The following is a 15,378-nucleotide window of genomic DNA, read 5'->3' on the forward strand; positions in this document are numbered from 1 at the left end:
CTCCAGCCCTGTCCTCACTCTTGTAGACCAGGCTGGCCTCGAACTCAGAGATCTGCCTGCCTCTGCCTTCCAAGTGCCGGGATAAAAGGTGCGAGCCATATATATTTTAAACACTCTCTGAAGGTCGCTCAGGCAATGAACAAGACATCGCTCTATCTGATGTACTACTATTGCACGGAAAACAAGAGGAACCTGGTGAGTTCCAGACTGATGAAGAGCAAAGGGTAGAGCAGGTGGCACGTTAGACCTTGGAGGTTGAGCTAGGATCTCTGCAGCAAAAGATGCCTATCCGAGCGGCCGGGCCTGGGCGATCCTGTCCCACCCTGAGCTCCTGGACCAGGGTGCAGGGTTGACATTCGCACGGTCTCGGACCACGCCTCTCAGGATAGAACTGGTCCAGGAGGGGCGGAGCCAGGGGTGGGCGGGTCAGGCGGTGGGCAGCCCCCCGCCACGCTGCAGTTGCCGGGACATTCCTGGCTCTTCGGCCGGGGCGGAGGAGCTCCCGGCGGCTGAGCGTGCCAGCCCCGCCGGGATCGTGACCCGTGGGCGCGGGAACCAGGCGGCGGAGGAGCCAGGTGAGCCGGGCCCCCTGCACTGGGAGCCAAGTCTGGCTCTGGGTGAGCCGGGCCCCACACCGCGCTCCCGGACGCCAGGGGGAGAGCGGCCGCAGAGCTCCGGAGCTGTCCCCTCCAGCCCCCGGGACCTTGGCGCCCGCGCGGCGGGAGTAGTTGGGTGGAGGGGGCGGTAAATCAGTAACCCGCAGCGCACACAGGGCCTTTTGTCCCCCTCCGTTCAAAGAGCACCCTGGTCACCGTTCTAGTTACTTATTGCCCACCGGGCGGGGGCGATGGGCCAGCTGTCTATGCAACTGAATGAGGACCGATGACTTGCACCTCCGCCCGAGGGTGCCGGAGTGGGGCCACAAAAGTCAGAGGGCTGTCGTCCTTGGGCCGGTACCCGCCAGTGTGCTGGACATAAAGATGAGGAAACCAGCGTTGGGAGAGGAGCAGTCACTTGCCCAGAGCTCCCCATCCTGTGAGTGCGGGAGGGTGGTGAACTCTGTCTGAATGCTGTCTGGTCCCAATTGTTGGCGATCTTCAGCGGCCGGCCAGCCGTGGTGACCAGACCAAGGACTCTGTGGCTGTGAGTTCAAGGCAGCCTGGGACTGGGAATAAACCCTCCCCGGACCTGTCCACCCCTTGGGGCGCTGGAGAGACCCTCTCTGCTTAGCAGGGTGTGGTAGGAGTCTTTTGCAGATGGGCCGACCAAACTGAGGAGAGGGAAAGGTCAAGGTTCTAAGACAAGAGGGGCACAACGGTACAGGCAAGAAAACAAATGTGCTGGACTTTAGAATCTCCTAAAGGAACTAAAGGGACAGACAGTGGGACTAACAAGACTGACACCGGCATTTAAAACGAGGTCTAGAAAAGCTGGGCTTGGCACATGGGCTTTCAGCAGCACTAGCCGGGCTGAAGCAGGAGGCTTACAGTTTGAAGACCTGTTTGGTTTACAGAGTGAGTTTCAAAGCCAGCCTGCCGATCAACTTTGGTAAGACCTTGTCTCAAGATAAGAAAAAGGATGAAGGCAGGAAAAGGAGCCATAGCCTGCAGTTAACTCTCAAGAGCTTGTGAACCGGGGCCTAGTGTGAATGGCTCAAATAAACAACCAACCTGCTGCAAGGGAGCCGGTGAAGGACTAAGATTTGTCAAGCAAAACATGACCAGGACCTGGCCTAAGTAAAGGCAGGGGAAAGAGGATACATTGAAGCGGTTAAATGGGCTGACTGTAGGGGGTTTAATGGGCAGGGTTCCCAGTTTGTTAAAATATGGAATGCAACTTTTAAGAATCATGCTGTTTCTTCAACCGTACATACACTAAAGTTACACTGATACAAATTCACAAAGTAGCCAGGCGGTGGTGGCACACACCTTTAATCCCAGCACTCTGGAGGCAGAGGCAGGTGGATCTCTGAGTCCAACCTGGTCTACAGAATGAGTTCCAGGACAGCCAGGGTTATGCAGAGAAACCCTGTCTTGAAAAACCAAAACCAACAAACAAAAAACCAAACTCATAAAGATTTCCATACTTAAAAAGCATGCTCTGGGGTTGGGAATGTAGCTCAATAGCAAAGCACTTGCCCAGTATGAGCAAGGTCCTGGAGGAAAAGAATACTGATCCAAAGATGCCAGTGCCACCTAGACAGATAACAGACCTGCCACCAGGACTAGGTAGCAAGACTGTATGTCCTTGGGACTACAATGGTCCCCGCTTAAGTTAAGGCCTAGCTCTGGTTCTTCCTTTTGGGAAACAGAGGTCCTCCATTTGGACAGGGTTACTAGATGTGGTGAGTGTGTGCATCATACTTAATGGCAACCATTTGGAAGCAGAGAATAACTGGTGGCTAAGGCCGGGCAAAGGGTGCCAGGTGAGCATTCAGTGTGGGGACAGGGAGCATATCCTACCAATACCCCGTGTATGCCAGCCCTCCGTGGTTTGTCCCTCCTGAAGCAACCCTATGATGATAATGGTCTATAAAGGGACAAGAAACAGGACTTGGGTTTGTCACTACCAGACATGTAAAATCTGTGTTATTTACAAAGCCAGCTAAACATGAATTCAGCTCAGTGGCAGTGTTTGCTTACCATGCAAGGAGGTCTTGGGTTTAATCCCCAACTCTGCAAAAACAATAAGCAAAACCAAACAAGCTCCTACATTGTCTAAGATGAAGTTGGGAGGGTGCAAACCAACTGAAGTGTCCCCAGGATGCATTTCTGGCTCAGAACGAGGAAGAGTGGCCTTAATTTGAACAGTGCCTTGTTAAAGGAGAACACTCAGCTGCTGGAAGGATTCCAAGCTGGACATGGAAATGTCAGTAATGCTAAAGAGTGGGGTCCTGTTAGACAGCGTCCAGATGCTGAAGGCTGGCCTTGGATTAGATTTCACTTCTCTTCTTTAACTCTTCAGCAATGAATTCAGAAAAAAAGAAAATGATGTGTACTGAGAGTGAGCAGAAGATATGTTACCATCTCTGCTTCCTTCCCAGAAAAGAATCTTAAAACTGCTCTTTCTGTGAAGACATGCCAGGGTCTCAGTAGGACCCAAGGCAAGCAGGAAGTCCAGCACACACACACACACACACACACACACACACACACTCCTGTGAGGAGGTGTTGGGCACTGGCAGCAGCAGTCCTGATTTCAGCCTTGGCTCCACTACTGTCTGACTGGGGTTTGGATAAGGCTGCTGACTGCTTTCCATCTGTGTCCCCACCAGAAAAGAGAGCGCGCGCACGCGCATGTAACAGGAACTCTTTCGCCCTGTTTCAGGAAGGTGGTCAGTGGGAAGTCTGGCGTGGGTCCTGAGAACAGCTGGGAGGAAATGTGGCTGCTGTTAGTCCTATTGAGCATCCTTCTGGGGACACCAGCCTTGTTCCTTGAGGCCTCTGAGGAAATGGAGCTGGGTATGGCCTCTAAGGTGGGAGAGGATGGCAGGGAAGGGGCTTCTGGCTGAGCAAAGCTGGAGAGGATCTGGGCCCTGGCCCCAAGAAGGTGGCAGCAGGGCAGGGCTGGAGCATTGAGATTCACTCTCTGGCTCTTAGCAGCACCCTTCTATCTTTATGTCTACAAGAAAGAATTAGCCTTGAGGGCACAGAGCCTGGGCTAGGCTGCAGAGCCAGTGGTGAGCCCCTTGGCTTTATGTATAAGTGTGTGGTTCTGTGCACCGGGTGTGTTGGTTGGGAGGTCCAAGCAGCATGTGTGATGTGTGTACCCAGTATAGTGTGCCTCAGAAGTGTGGCATGTGTCCTGTATGGCACCTATAGCATGTACCTTGTGTGTGTATGTGCATGTCTAGCATCTGTGCCAAGTGTGTATGTGATAACTCCCAGAAAAAGTGGCATTGGCCCTATACAAAGCATTTGTAGCATGTGGTCACGTGTGTGAAAACAGCATGTGTCATGGGATCTCTGGTTCCACGTGTGTGGCATGTTTTCTGTATGTGTGTGTGTATGAGGGGGGTGCCTTGGATGGAGCTATGAGTATCACTGACTTCTCCCATCTGCCCTCAGAGCCCTGCCTAGCCCCAACCCTGGAGCAGCAAGAGCAGGTGTTGACTGTGGCCCTGGGGCAGCCTGTGCAGCAGTGCTGCAGGAGGAATGAGCGTGGTGGTCATTGGTACAAGGAGGGCAGACGTCTAGCATCTGCTGGACGAGTACGGGGCTGGAGGGGCCGCCTGGAGATCGCCAGCTTCCTCCCTGAGGATGCTGGCCAATACCTCTGCCTGGCACGAGGTTCCATGACTGTCTTACACAATCTTACCTTGATTATGAATGGTAAGAGGTTCTGAGAGGGAGTTTAAGGGTGCCTTGGGAGAGAAACCCTCTCTCTTGGACTTCAGATGCCTTCCTTTGTTCCTGAATAGATTCGTTAACCTCCATCAATAACGATGAGGACCCTAAGACCCTCAACGGCTCCTCAAGTGTGCATGTTTACCCCCAGCAAGGTCGGTATGTCTTCTCAAGGACCCCCCCTCCCCACTACTCATCTGGTCACCTGTGTGGGAGCCAAAGTCACCTCAGGGCTCCTAATTAGAGGGGTTCTTCCTCTAGCACCCTACTGGACACACCCCCAACGCATGGAGAAGAAACTGCATGCAGTGCCTGCTGGGAACACTGTCAAATTCCGCTGTCCAGCTGCAGGCAATCCCATGCCCACTATCCACTGGCTCAAGGATGGACAGGTCTTCCATGGGGAGAATCGCATTGGAGGCATTCGGGTGAGTCTGAGTTTCCAAGTCTATCTGCTTCTCCATTCTCACTTTTCCCATACAGTCCCGCACATAGATCAATATATCTAATGGGGAAGGTAATTACAGAGCTCAAGTTCCCAATCTGCCACTCACAAATTTTGCCTTCTCAGCCTTAGCAGCAACTAACTCCTTTGGTGTTCTGGTGGAGTTCTCATTGTCGATGGTGACTTTTATGGGGAAGGGGCATTACAGATTGATTTTTTGCCCCCAGAGCTGAGGACCAAACCCAGGGCCTTGCACTTGCTAGGCAAGCACTCTATCACTGAGCTAAATCCCCAACCCCACAGATTGATTTTTATTACTTTTATTTATGTGTGAGTAAATACCATGTGCGTTGGTGCCCACAGAGACTGGAAGAGGGCATCAGATCCCTGGGAGCTAGAATTATCTAGGCAACTGTGAACTGCCTGGAGCGGGTGCTGGGAAAAAAACTCAGGTCCTCCAGAAGAGCAAGTGTTCCTAACCACTGAGCCATCTCTCCAGCCCTCATGATGCTGGTTTTGTTTTTGTTTTGTTTTGAGACAGGGTCTCTCTATGTAGCCCTGCCTGCCCTGTAACTCACTATGTAGACCAGGGTGGCCTCAAACTCACAAAGATCTACCTGCCTCTGCCTTCTTGGTGCTGGGACTAACGGCATGCACCACCTCACCTGGGGTGATGTGCTGTTTTTGAGACAGAGCTTTACTGTAGAGTTCAGGCTAGTCTCCAACCCCAGGCTCCTGAGTAGCATCTCCTGTAAAGTGGGAAGGAAGAGTGACTGATAGGTGTCATAGGCTTTATTTGAGGCTGATACAGGCACATCTGTGCTATAAAGAGGAGCCTCAGACTCAGAGTGGGCAAAGACTAGCATGGTGGTTCTCAACTTGTAGGTCACGACCCCTTCACAGAGTTCACACATCAGATACCCTGGATATCAGATATTTGCATTACAATTCATAACATTATCAAAGTTACAGCTATGAAGTAGCAGTGAGAATAACTTATGGCTGTGGGTCTTCACAACATGAGGAACTGTATTGGGAGTCACAGCATTGGGAAGGTTGAGAACCACTGGACTAGCACAAGGAAGCACACATAGGTAGGGTACAGCTAAAACTCAAGACTTGAACTAGGGTTCAGACGATGGGGGTTTGTTGTTGTTGTTTGTTTTATTAGTTTGTTTGTTTGTTTGTTTGTTTGAGATGTGGTCTCACTATGTAGTCTTGACTGGCTTGGAATTCACTTTGTAGACCAGACGGGCCTTGAACTCACATCTTCCTGCTTTTGCCTTGCAAGTACTGGGATTAAAGGCATGAACCACCATGCCTGGCCTTCAGACACTTTTTTTTTTAGGATTTATTTTATGTGTATGAATATCCTGCAGAAGTTAGGCAAGAGTGTCAGATCCTCCGGAACTGGACTTAGAGATGGTTGTGAGCCACTATGTGGGTGCTGGGAATCAAATCTGGGACCTCTGCAAGAGCAGCCAGTGCTCTTGACTACTGAACAATCCCTGCAGCCCCATTAAGGCACTTCTTACAGCCTTCCTCTCTGTCTAGGGATCTCTGGCCTTAGCCTGATCCTCTCAGGATCTAGGGAGACTGAGAGGAGCCTCATAGGCAGATTGAGTTTGGTGGTCCCCATGGACATTTCCTCTACTTCCAGCTGCGCCACCAACACTGGAGCCTGGTGATGGAAAGTGTGGTGCCCTCAGACCGTGGCACATACACATGCCTTGTGGAGAACTCTCTGGGCAGCATTCGCTTCAACTATCTGTTGGATGTGCTGGGTGAGTGGATGGTCTTCGGGGTAGGACAAACAATTTACCTTATCTTGGACTCCATCCTGCCCTCAGGGTGGGTATCTTGTTTTGTCTTGGAGACAAGATAGAGTTAATTGTAGATGAGTCAGACAGCTTCAAGGATCATAAGGAAGCAAAGCAGCCTGTGGACTGAAGGAGCGGAAGTCAGCCTAAAGGAAAAGTGAGAAGGGCATCCAGGCAGACTGCACAAGCTGAATTCAGTTCTTAAGAAAGTAATGCATTAGTGGGCAGGTATATGCCATGGGTGCAGCATTTAAGGGGGTGAAGGGCAGGCTGTGGAAGTTTTGAATGTGAGTCTGAGAAGCTGTCCTGGACCTAAAGGCAGTAGAGCCATAAAAAGTTGCAGGAGGGTAAACAGAAGATGGACAAGGTCTGAGCTGCCTGTCCAGAGGTCCTTTCCTTGAACTGGGAGGGTGGCTGGGAGCAGGTAAACTGGGTGATTTCGTGGCTGCCACTGGCCAGGGTTGACGGCCTGGCCTGGCCCCCAGAGCGGTCCCCGCACCGGCCCATCCTGCAGGCGGGGCTCCCAGCCAACACCACAGCTGTGGTTGGCAGCAATGTGGAGCTGCTGTGCAAGGTGTATAGTGATGCCCAGCCCCACATCCAGTGGCTGAAGCACATCGTTATCAATGGCAGCAGTTTCGGCGCTGATGGCTTCCCCTACGTACAAGTCCTAAAGGTTCGGTTTCTGCCTGGGCCCCATCCTTTTCCCCCTGGGGTGTGATGGTCCCCAACCACCCTCCCAGCTACAGAGTGGCCCCAGATCCTCCTGTGACCCTGTGTGTCCACTACTTCAGACAACAGACATCAACAGCTCAGAGGTAGAGGTCCTGTACTTGAGGAATGTGTCAGCTGAAGATGCAGGAGAGTACACCTGCCTGGCAGGCAACTCTATCGGCCTTTCCTACCAGTCAGCATGGCTCACAGTGCTACCAGGTGAGCACCTGGGGGGCGCTGGGACAAGCTACAAGCTTCCTCTCTGGTGTGTTGTGAGCTATAGCCTGTTGGGTAGGCAGTTTCCTTGGCCTGTGTGTGTGGAGGGGTACAATATTTACTTGTTTGGGGCATTGTGCATGTTAGACAAATGCTTTCTCACTGAATTCAGCAGGGATATGTGTTTGATTTTACATGACTATCCATGTGACCCTCAGGGATACAAGACTTTGCATAACTGTGACTCTTTCAGTGTATGTGTCCCTGGATGTGTTGGTAGCTGTGGGGGCCTAAGCTGGGTGAGAGGGATGTTCATTCCAAACACCAACTACTCAGCTTCTCTGTCTATATATTCCTAATGATGAGAACAGAGGAGGACCCCACGTGGACAACAGCAACATCTGAGGCCAGATATACAGACATCATCCTGTACGTATCGGGCTCACTGGCTTTGGCTGTGCTCCTGCTGCTGGCCGGGGTGTATCACCGACAAGCAACTCACGGCCACCACTCCCGCCAGCCTGTCACCGTACAAAAGTTGTCCCGTTTCCCTTTAGCCCGACAGGTAATGTGCCTGTGCCCCAGCCCCCGCCCTGTGTGGCTCTCAGCCTGACTCCAGCAGGCAGAACAAATCTCCCACTTTGCAGTTCTCTTTGGAGTCGGGGTCCTCTGGCAAATCAAGCTTGTCCCTGGTGCGAGGTGTCCGGCTGTCCTCCAGCGGCCCTCCCTTGCTCACAGGCCTTGTGAGCCTAGACCTACCTCTGGACCCACTTTGGGAGTTTCCCCGTGACAGGTACACTGAGCAGGCTAAGGATGGGGATGCCAGCTCAAGAGTGGTACCCACAGATCTGAGGCATGGGCCTTCTTGACTTCCAGGCTGGTGCTCGGAAAGCCCCTGGGTGAGGGCTGCTTTGGACAAGTGGTTCGTGCAGAAGCCTTCGGCATGGACCCCTCCCAGCCCGACCAAACCAGCACTGTGGCAGTGAAGATGCTGAAAGGTACACGTGGCAACCTGGGCAGGGCATGCTGGGACCAAGCTCCACTGCTGGCTCCGGCAAGTGACTTCTGAGCCTCAGTTTCTCCTTGTATCTCTGTAGGGATGAATATTAGTCTCAGGCTGAAATTCATAGGACATGTCTAGTACACGGGACTTAGTAAATTCTTGATGCAGGGTATGGAATTGGTTTGCCTAATGCTGGGTTGTCACACTCCAGCCTGGGCCATCTAGCCTGGCCTGGAACTCATAGTGATCCTATCTCATCCTGGCTAGCTCAGTAAATTTTAATCATTGGGTGATGATCCTTACCACATTTGTGGTGACTGGGGCTTGGCCTTATATCTCTGTCATCCACCCATGCCTTCTGCCTCATCCTCATCTACACCACTAAACTATACACCATCAGCACATATTCCTCCCATTCCAATCTGTACCTTAGTACAGAATAGCTCTCTGTTTAAAAGTCCCAGTCTCAGGGCTGGAGACATGTCTTTTTTTTTTTTGAGCTGAGGATCAAACCCAGGGCCTTGCGCTTTCGAGGCAAGTGCTCTACCACTGAGCTAAATCCCCAACCCTGGGAGATGTCTTAACCACTAAGAGTGCTTACTGGGCTGGAGAGATGGCTCAGAGGTTAAGAGCACCGGCTGCTCTCCCAGAGGTCCTGAGTTCAATTCCCAGCACCCACACCAGACAACTCAAAACCACCTGTAACTACTCCAGGAGCTCCAGGGATTCAGACATCCTCTCTGGCCTCTGAAGGCACCCCATACACATGCACGCGTGCACACACACAAATAAAACTAAAATCTTTAAAAAAAAAATACCAGTCCCAGGTTCAAGTGGCACAAGCTGTAATCACAGGTACTTGGGCAATTAAGACAATGGGATGGTAAACTCAAGGCCAGCCTAAGCTACAGATTGAGTTCAAGTCCAGCCTGGACAACTTACCCTTTCCCAAAATATGAAGAGGGCTGGCTAAGTGTCTTGTCTAACCTGCAAGGGCCAATATACAATCCCCAGTAACAATATAGAAAATAAAAAGCCCAGACCTCAAGCAACATCCCCCAAAGTGTCCTGGAGTAGCTTAACATTTGTCCATTGTAACCACTTTTGCTTTTTTTTTTTTTTTTTTTTTTTAATTTTTTTTACTGGTTTTTCAAGACAGGGTTTCTCTGTTGTAGCTTTGGAGCCTGTCCGGGAACTCACTCTGTAGACCAGGCTGGCCTCGAACTCACAGAGATCCGCCTGCCTCTTTCTCCCGAGTGCTGGGATTTAGAAGCATATGCCACCACTGCCAAGTTGCTTTTATTTTTAGAAGTTTATTATTTTTTTTTAGACAGGGTCATATTGTATAGTCCTGGTTGGCCTGTATAGACCAGGCTGGACTTGAACTCACAGAGATCCACTTGCCTCTGACTCTCAAGTGCTGGGATTTCAGGCAATTATTGTTGCCTTCTGTGTGTAGTATATGTGTACGTGTGGGCATGTGTGAGCGAATGCCATTCTGTGCAAATGTGGCTGTCAGAAAACAACTTATGGGAGTTAATTTCAGGGATCAAACTCTGTTACCAGGCTTGTACACGGAGCCACCTTGTCAGCTCCTTATGTTTTCTTTTATGTATTTACTATTTGTTTTTTGAGACAGTTTTGTTTGTTTGTTTCATGTGTGTAGCCTTTGCTGCCCTGAAACTAGCTCGGTAGACCAGGCTGGCCTCGAGTTCACAGAGATCCACCTGTCTCTACCTCTGGAGTGCTGGGATCAAAGACGTGCACCACTACCACCTGGCTTATTGTTTTGTTCTGCGTAAATCCTATCATGCTTACTCAATCTCTTGCTGTTTAACATTATACCATTTGGTCCTAGCCATCTTGCTTGGCCCTCCATTAGAACCTGTTGCTGCTTTCCCCAGTCACCTTTGCAAGAACAGGCCCAGCCACTGTAATGCTCTCCCTCCCTCCCTCCTTCCTCCCCTCCCTCCTCCCCTCCCTCCACTCTGCACAGCTGGAGCCAGCTGGCACTTTCTGGAAGGCAGTGATTGTGAAACAGGCTTCTTTATATTGATGTGTGGCTAGGATAAGAATTATGTCTTTGACCCAATGCTTCTGGTCAGCCTTGGGGGCCTAGTCCCTGGTCCTTAGCCCTGTCTTCTCAAGGGAAGTCACGGAAGTCACCTCATATGATAACAAGACCTCATGGCACTTCCTAGGAACTGTTACCTCACCCAAGGACTAGTTAGCATGACTTCCTTCCTGCTGGGAGCTTCTGCCTCTTTCTGTGGACCTGATCATAGAAAGGTCAGCTTTTAGAGATCTTTCATATTTCGTCCTTGCAACTTTTGTGAGATTCTGTGGTGTGTGTGTAGGTGTATGTGCGTGTGGGTACAGGTGTAGGTGTGCAGCACCAGCTGTCTTCCTCCATTACTCACTACCTTAGGTTTGGAGACTCAGACTCTTGCTGAATCTGGAGCTTGCTGTTTCAGCTGCACGAGCTGGCCCTCTAGCCGCCACTGCCTCCACCCCTAGAGTGTCAGGGCGGCAGCAGCTGCTGCTGCGCTGCTGCACCCAGCTTTTATGTGGGCGTTGGAGATCTGAACTCAGGCCCACATGTTTGTGCAGTGAGCACTTTATCCACTGAGCATCTCCCCAGACCATTAAAGGAATGATTTAGGCCAGGCATAGTGACACGTCTTTAATCCCAGCAGTCAGAAGGTTGAGGCAGGCAGATCTCCGAGTTCGAAGGCAGCCTAGTCTACAGAGCTAGTTCTGGGACAGCCAGGGCTATAAAGAGAAACACTGCCTTGAATAAATAAATAGGATTTCTTTTTCTTTTTTCTTTTTCTTTTTTTTTTTTTTTTTTGAGATAGGGTCTCTATAGTCCTGGCTGTCCTAGAGCTCGATATGTAGACCAAGCTGGTCTCAAACTCATGGAAGATTAAAGGTGGGAACCACCAACCTGGCTTGGAATTATTTTTAAGCATTTACTTTTTTTGGAGAATTTCATACATGAGTACTGTGTTTACATCGTTTCTATCCCACTCTATCCTCCTTCCAAATCTTCTCATGCTTCCCACTCCCTTTCAAATTCATGACCTCTTCTTTAAACACACACACACACACACACACACACACACACACACACACACACACACACACTGTTTTGAGGTTGTTGGGGTTTTGGTTTTTGGTTTTGGTTTTGGTTTGTTTTGTTTCTTGTCTCATGTAGCTCAGGTTAGCCTCATATTTATTAAGTGCTATGATCAGAAGTGGGCTCTGCCTTGCCTAGTTTTATGTTGTGGTGAGGGCTGAATGCAGGACTTCTTGTTAGGCAAGCACTCTACAACTGAGCTACATCCCTGCCCTAAAAGGCTTCATTTGAGGCACACAGCCCAGCAGGTTTCAGTCCAAATCCACCCAAGCCTTGGACCAGTGTTCCTTGACCTACCCCCACACTATGCTGCTCTCACAGAGGTAAAGGCAGCTTCCTCACTCCAGCTGTTGGCTTTGCAGACAACGCCTCCGACAAGGATTTGGCAGACCTGGTATCTGAGATGGAGGTGATGAAGCTAATCGGACGACATAAGAACATCATCAACCTGCTGGGTGTCTGCACGCAGGAAGGTAGGGCAGGATCCAGGATCCAGATGGGCAGTTGGGATGCAAAGACACAGTCTTGTCAGCCTTCCCACCCCCTGGCCCATGCTTACCCCTACAGGGCCCCTGTATGTGATTGTGGAATGTGCTGCCAAGGGAAACCTTCGGGAATTCCTGCGTGCCCGGCGTCCCCCAGGCCCTGACCTCAGCCCTGATGGGCCTCGGAGCAGTGACGGGCCACTCTCCTTCCCGGCCCTGGTCTCCTGTGCCTACCAGGTGGCCCGAGGCATGCAGTATCTGGAGTCTCGGAAGGTGTGGACAAGAGACAGTTGTAGTGTGCTCTGGACCACTCTAACTCCTCCTTCTCCACACGTCCATGCTGGGGGCACTGAATGTCCTCAGCTGCTCCTTCTCTTCCTGTTCTGCTCTAGTCTTTACTCCACTCGCACACATATGCAGCTAGCACTGCATGGCCCCGTGTGTAGCACTGCATGGCCCCGTGTGTAGCACTGCATGGTCCCATTCTCTCTTCACCTATTCTCTAACCCATGGGCAAGACAAATGAAGTCTCCGTGCAGGTGTGGGCTCTGAACATATATACATCTTTCTTTTGTTCCTGGTGCTGGGGATTCAGCCCAGGCCTTTGCCCATTCCGATTCTCATCTGTTCAGGGGGTGAATGGCTCCAGCCCCTGGGCTTACTGTGGAATGATGAGCAGAGCCCCCAGACATGTGTCCTGGTATACCTAAGTCTCTGTCCTCTTCTCAGTGCATCCACCGGGACCTGGCTGCCCGAAATGTGCTGGTGACCGAGGATGATGTGATGAAGATTGCTGACTTCGGGCTGGCCCGTGGTGTCCACCATATTGACTACTATAAGAAAACCAGCAATGTGAGGGGCAGGGCAGAGATGCATGGGAGTGGGGTGGGGCTGGGCCTGGTATGGAAGGTACAGGTCCTATGCAACTCAACCCCACCATCCTCACCTCCTTCCTCAGGGCCGCCTGCCAGTCAAGTGGATGGCTCCTGAGGCCTTGTTTGACCGTGTATATACACACCAGAGTGATGTGTGAGTCCAGGAACTGGGGTCTCAGACATCAGCTGTCCTCATCTCTCCCCTCTAAAAGGGCAAGGCACTTGCCAAAGTCACAAGACCCTAGGAGCTCCTCTGACCAGGTCTGGGGCTTGTGTGGGACCAGACTCCAAAAGAATGAGTGCCCTCCCTATCCCCAAGGGTGCATCCTGACTGTAAAAGCCCTACCACAGCCTCAAAGAGGAAGGAAGCTGGGCCCTCCTGAGCCCCAATTCTGCCTCCAGGTGGTCCTTTGGGATCCTGCTGTGGGAAATCTTCACCCTTGGGGGCTCCCCATACCCTGGCATCCCAGTGGAAGAACTGTTCTCACTGCTTCGAGAGGGACACAGGATGGACCGGCCCCCGAACTGCCCCCCAGAGTTGTAAGGACACCCTCCCCTGCCCCACTTTCCAGACCTCCTCCTCTGCCCTGGCTCTGGCCTCAGGCTTTAGCCCTGGCCGCAGAGCAGCACCCCACTCACCGGCTCTCCTCTTCCTCTCCTTGGTCTTGTTGCCTTGGGTCTGCTCTTATTGAATTGCCCTGCTTATCCCAAGCCCAGGGAGCCCACGGTGCTGGCTTTGCCCCAGACATAAACTTCTAACTCATTCCCAGGTATGGGCTAATGAGGGAGTGTTGGCACGCAGCGCCCTCTCAGAGGCCGACTTTTAAGCAGCTGGTGGAGGCACTAGACAAGGTCCTGCTGGCTGTCTCTGAGGAGGTACTGCCCACTCCTTCCCCAGGCCTTCTCCCCACCTCCCCGCTCCCTTGGCCTAGAGACATAAGCATCCTGTCCCAGAGACTGGAAGCTGACCAGCTTTGTTCTTTACAGTACCTTGACCTCCGCCTGACCTTTGGACCCTACTCTCCCTCCAATGGGGATGCCAGCAGCACCTGCTCCTCCAGTGACTCTGTTTTCAGCCATGACCCTTTGCCACTCCCTTTGCCAAGCTCCTTCCCTTTCCCTGGGGTGCAGACGTGAGCAGGGGCGCAATGTTGTACGGGCTGGTAGGTCAGTGGCCGCGGGCCTCCTTGCTCACCTGCAACCTGACGCAACATTTGCTGTTGACAGCACCAGGCCTCTGACTGGAGGCCACTGCTGTCCCAGATCCTCTGGCCCTGCTTTGGGGAGGCCCATTCTTGGTCCTGCAGTTCACAGTTCGGGCCTTCCGCTCTAGCTTCATGCTCCCAACCCAGAGTTCCACTCTAGTCTCTGGGTCCTGACCCTGCCCTTGGACTTAGCTTCAGAGAAGCTGAGAGTTAGGACTTCATGTCCTGGGCCTTGGCACTCAGCTTCCACCTCAGGGGCTTACTAGGCCTGGTTGCAAAGCTTTCGACCCAAACTTTTCTGCTTCTCCAAACTACCTAGAGGTTAGAGGCTGATGGACCTCCATGACCCCAGCCCCAGTCCTCACCCCCATTGCTTGTCCAGGATCTTGGTGGAAGGAGCATCAGCTCTGGTGTCCCTGAGAGACTAGAAGCCTATGGAAAACACAGAAGATGGCATTTTATAAATTATTTTTTGAAATAAATCTGTGTGCCTGGTGTCTCCCCTGAGGGGCAGGGTGGAGGGTAGGAAGACTCCCCATGCTGGGAGTTCTGTCTGGGTGACAGACTGAGGGATGTGTGCCAGGAGGCCTTCGGCTGGCCCCCACCTCCAGCTGTGCCACAGCAGACCCAGAAGCAGATATTCACCTCTGCCACTACCCACCCATCCTTCCAGAACCATCCTTGTGTACACAATGGTGTGAGTGAGTGTTCATGGGCAGATGACCCACACTGCACCATCTGTAAGGCAGGCCCTTGTATCCTCTACATGTGCATGTATGCATGTTTGGCCCACATCTGTCCTCTAGGGAGCTGGTGCCCCCTCCCCCATCTGCTCAGCATTAACCAAACTGACCATTAACACAGCATGAAAACCTGAAATTGAGCCTCCAGCCACTGCCTGCTCCCACGATCTGGATCTGCCAGCTCAGGCTCAGGGCTTGTGGGGGCCGTGCCCGCCCCGCCTTGCCCTGGCCTGCCTCCCAGGCAGCAGCTGTCCCCACTTGCACGATCCTCCCTGGAGGCTGTCGCAACCCTGTTCTCAGTCCCTCCTCTCAGAGAGACTGGCTTCCCAGAGCTCTGAGCCTGGAAGCCTACTGGACTCCCTAACCCTGAACTTTAGGGTGGGCCAT

The 15,378-nt window shown here is 52.0% G+C and overlaps 1 protein-coding gene across 1 annotated transcript; it reads left to right on the forward strand.

Moving 5' to 3' along the window:
• Positions 1-466: 466 nt before the first annotated feature.
• On the forward strand, positions 467-14,745 carry Fgfr4 (fibroblast growth factor receptor 4). The gene is made up of 18 exons (XM_036188063.1): positions 467-575; positions 3,328-3,461; positions 4,068-4,331; positions 4,421-4,501; positions 4,608-4,774; positions 6,452-6,575; positions 7,097-7,287; positions 7,406-7,544; positions 7,913-8,106; positions 8,189-8,334; positions 8,418-8,539; positions 12,046-12,156; positions 12,251-12,441; positions 12,898-13,020; positions 13,127-13,197; positions 13,446-13,583; positions 13,814-13,919; positions 14,031-14,745. The coding sequence occupies exons 2-18, from the start codon at positions 3,380-3,382 to the stop codon at positions 14,178-14,180; spliced, it is 2,400 nt and encodes a 799-aa protein (XP_036043956.1). The 5' UTR covers positions 467-575; positions 3,328-3,379; the 3' UTR covers positions 14,181-14,745.
• Positions 14,746-15,378: the final 633 nt, after the last annotated feature.

The sequence above is a fragment of the Onychomys torridus genome, chromosome 5 (assembly GCF_903995425.1).
Source record: "Onychomys torridus chromosome 5, mOncTor1.1, whole genome shotgun sequence".
Classification (NCBI taxonomy): Eukaryota; Metazoa; Chordata; class Mammalia; order Rodentia; family Cricetidae; genus Onychomys; species Onychomys torridus.

What these genes read in the sequence shown, in the direction of transcription:
- Fgfr4 (XM_036188063.1), top strand. Translation starts at nt 3,380, where the DNA reads ATGTGGCTGCTGTTAGTCCTATTGAGCATCCTTCTGGGGACACCAGCC. An exon ending in TCTTACCTTGATTATGAATG is followed by an intron (nt 4,332 to 4,420) that starts GTAAGAGGTTCT and finishes GTTCCTGAATAG; the next exon opens with ATTCGTTAACCTCCATCAAT. An exon ending in TGCTGGCTGTCTCTGAGGAG is followed by an intron (nt 13,920 to 14,030) that starts GTACTGCCCACT and finishes TGTTCTTTACAG; the next exon opens with TACCTTGACCTCCGCCTGAC.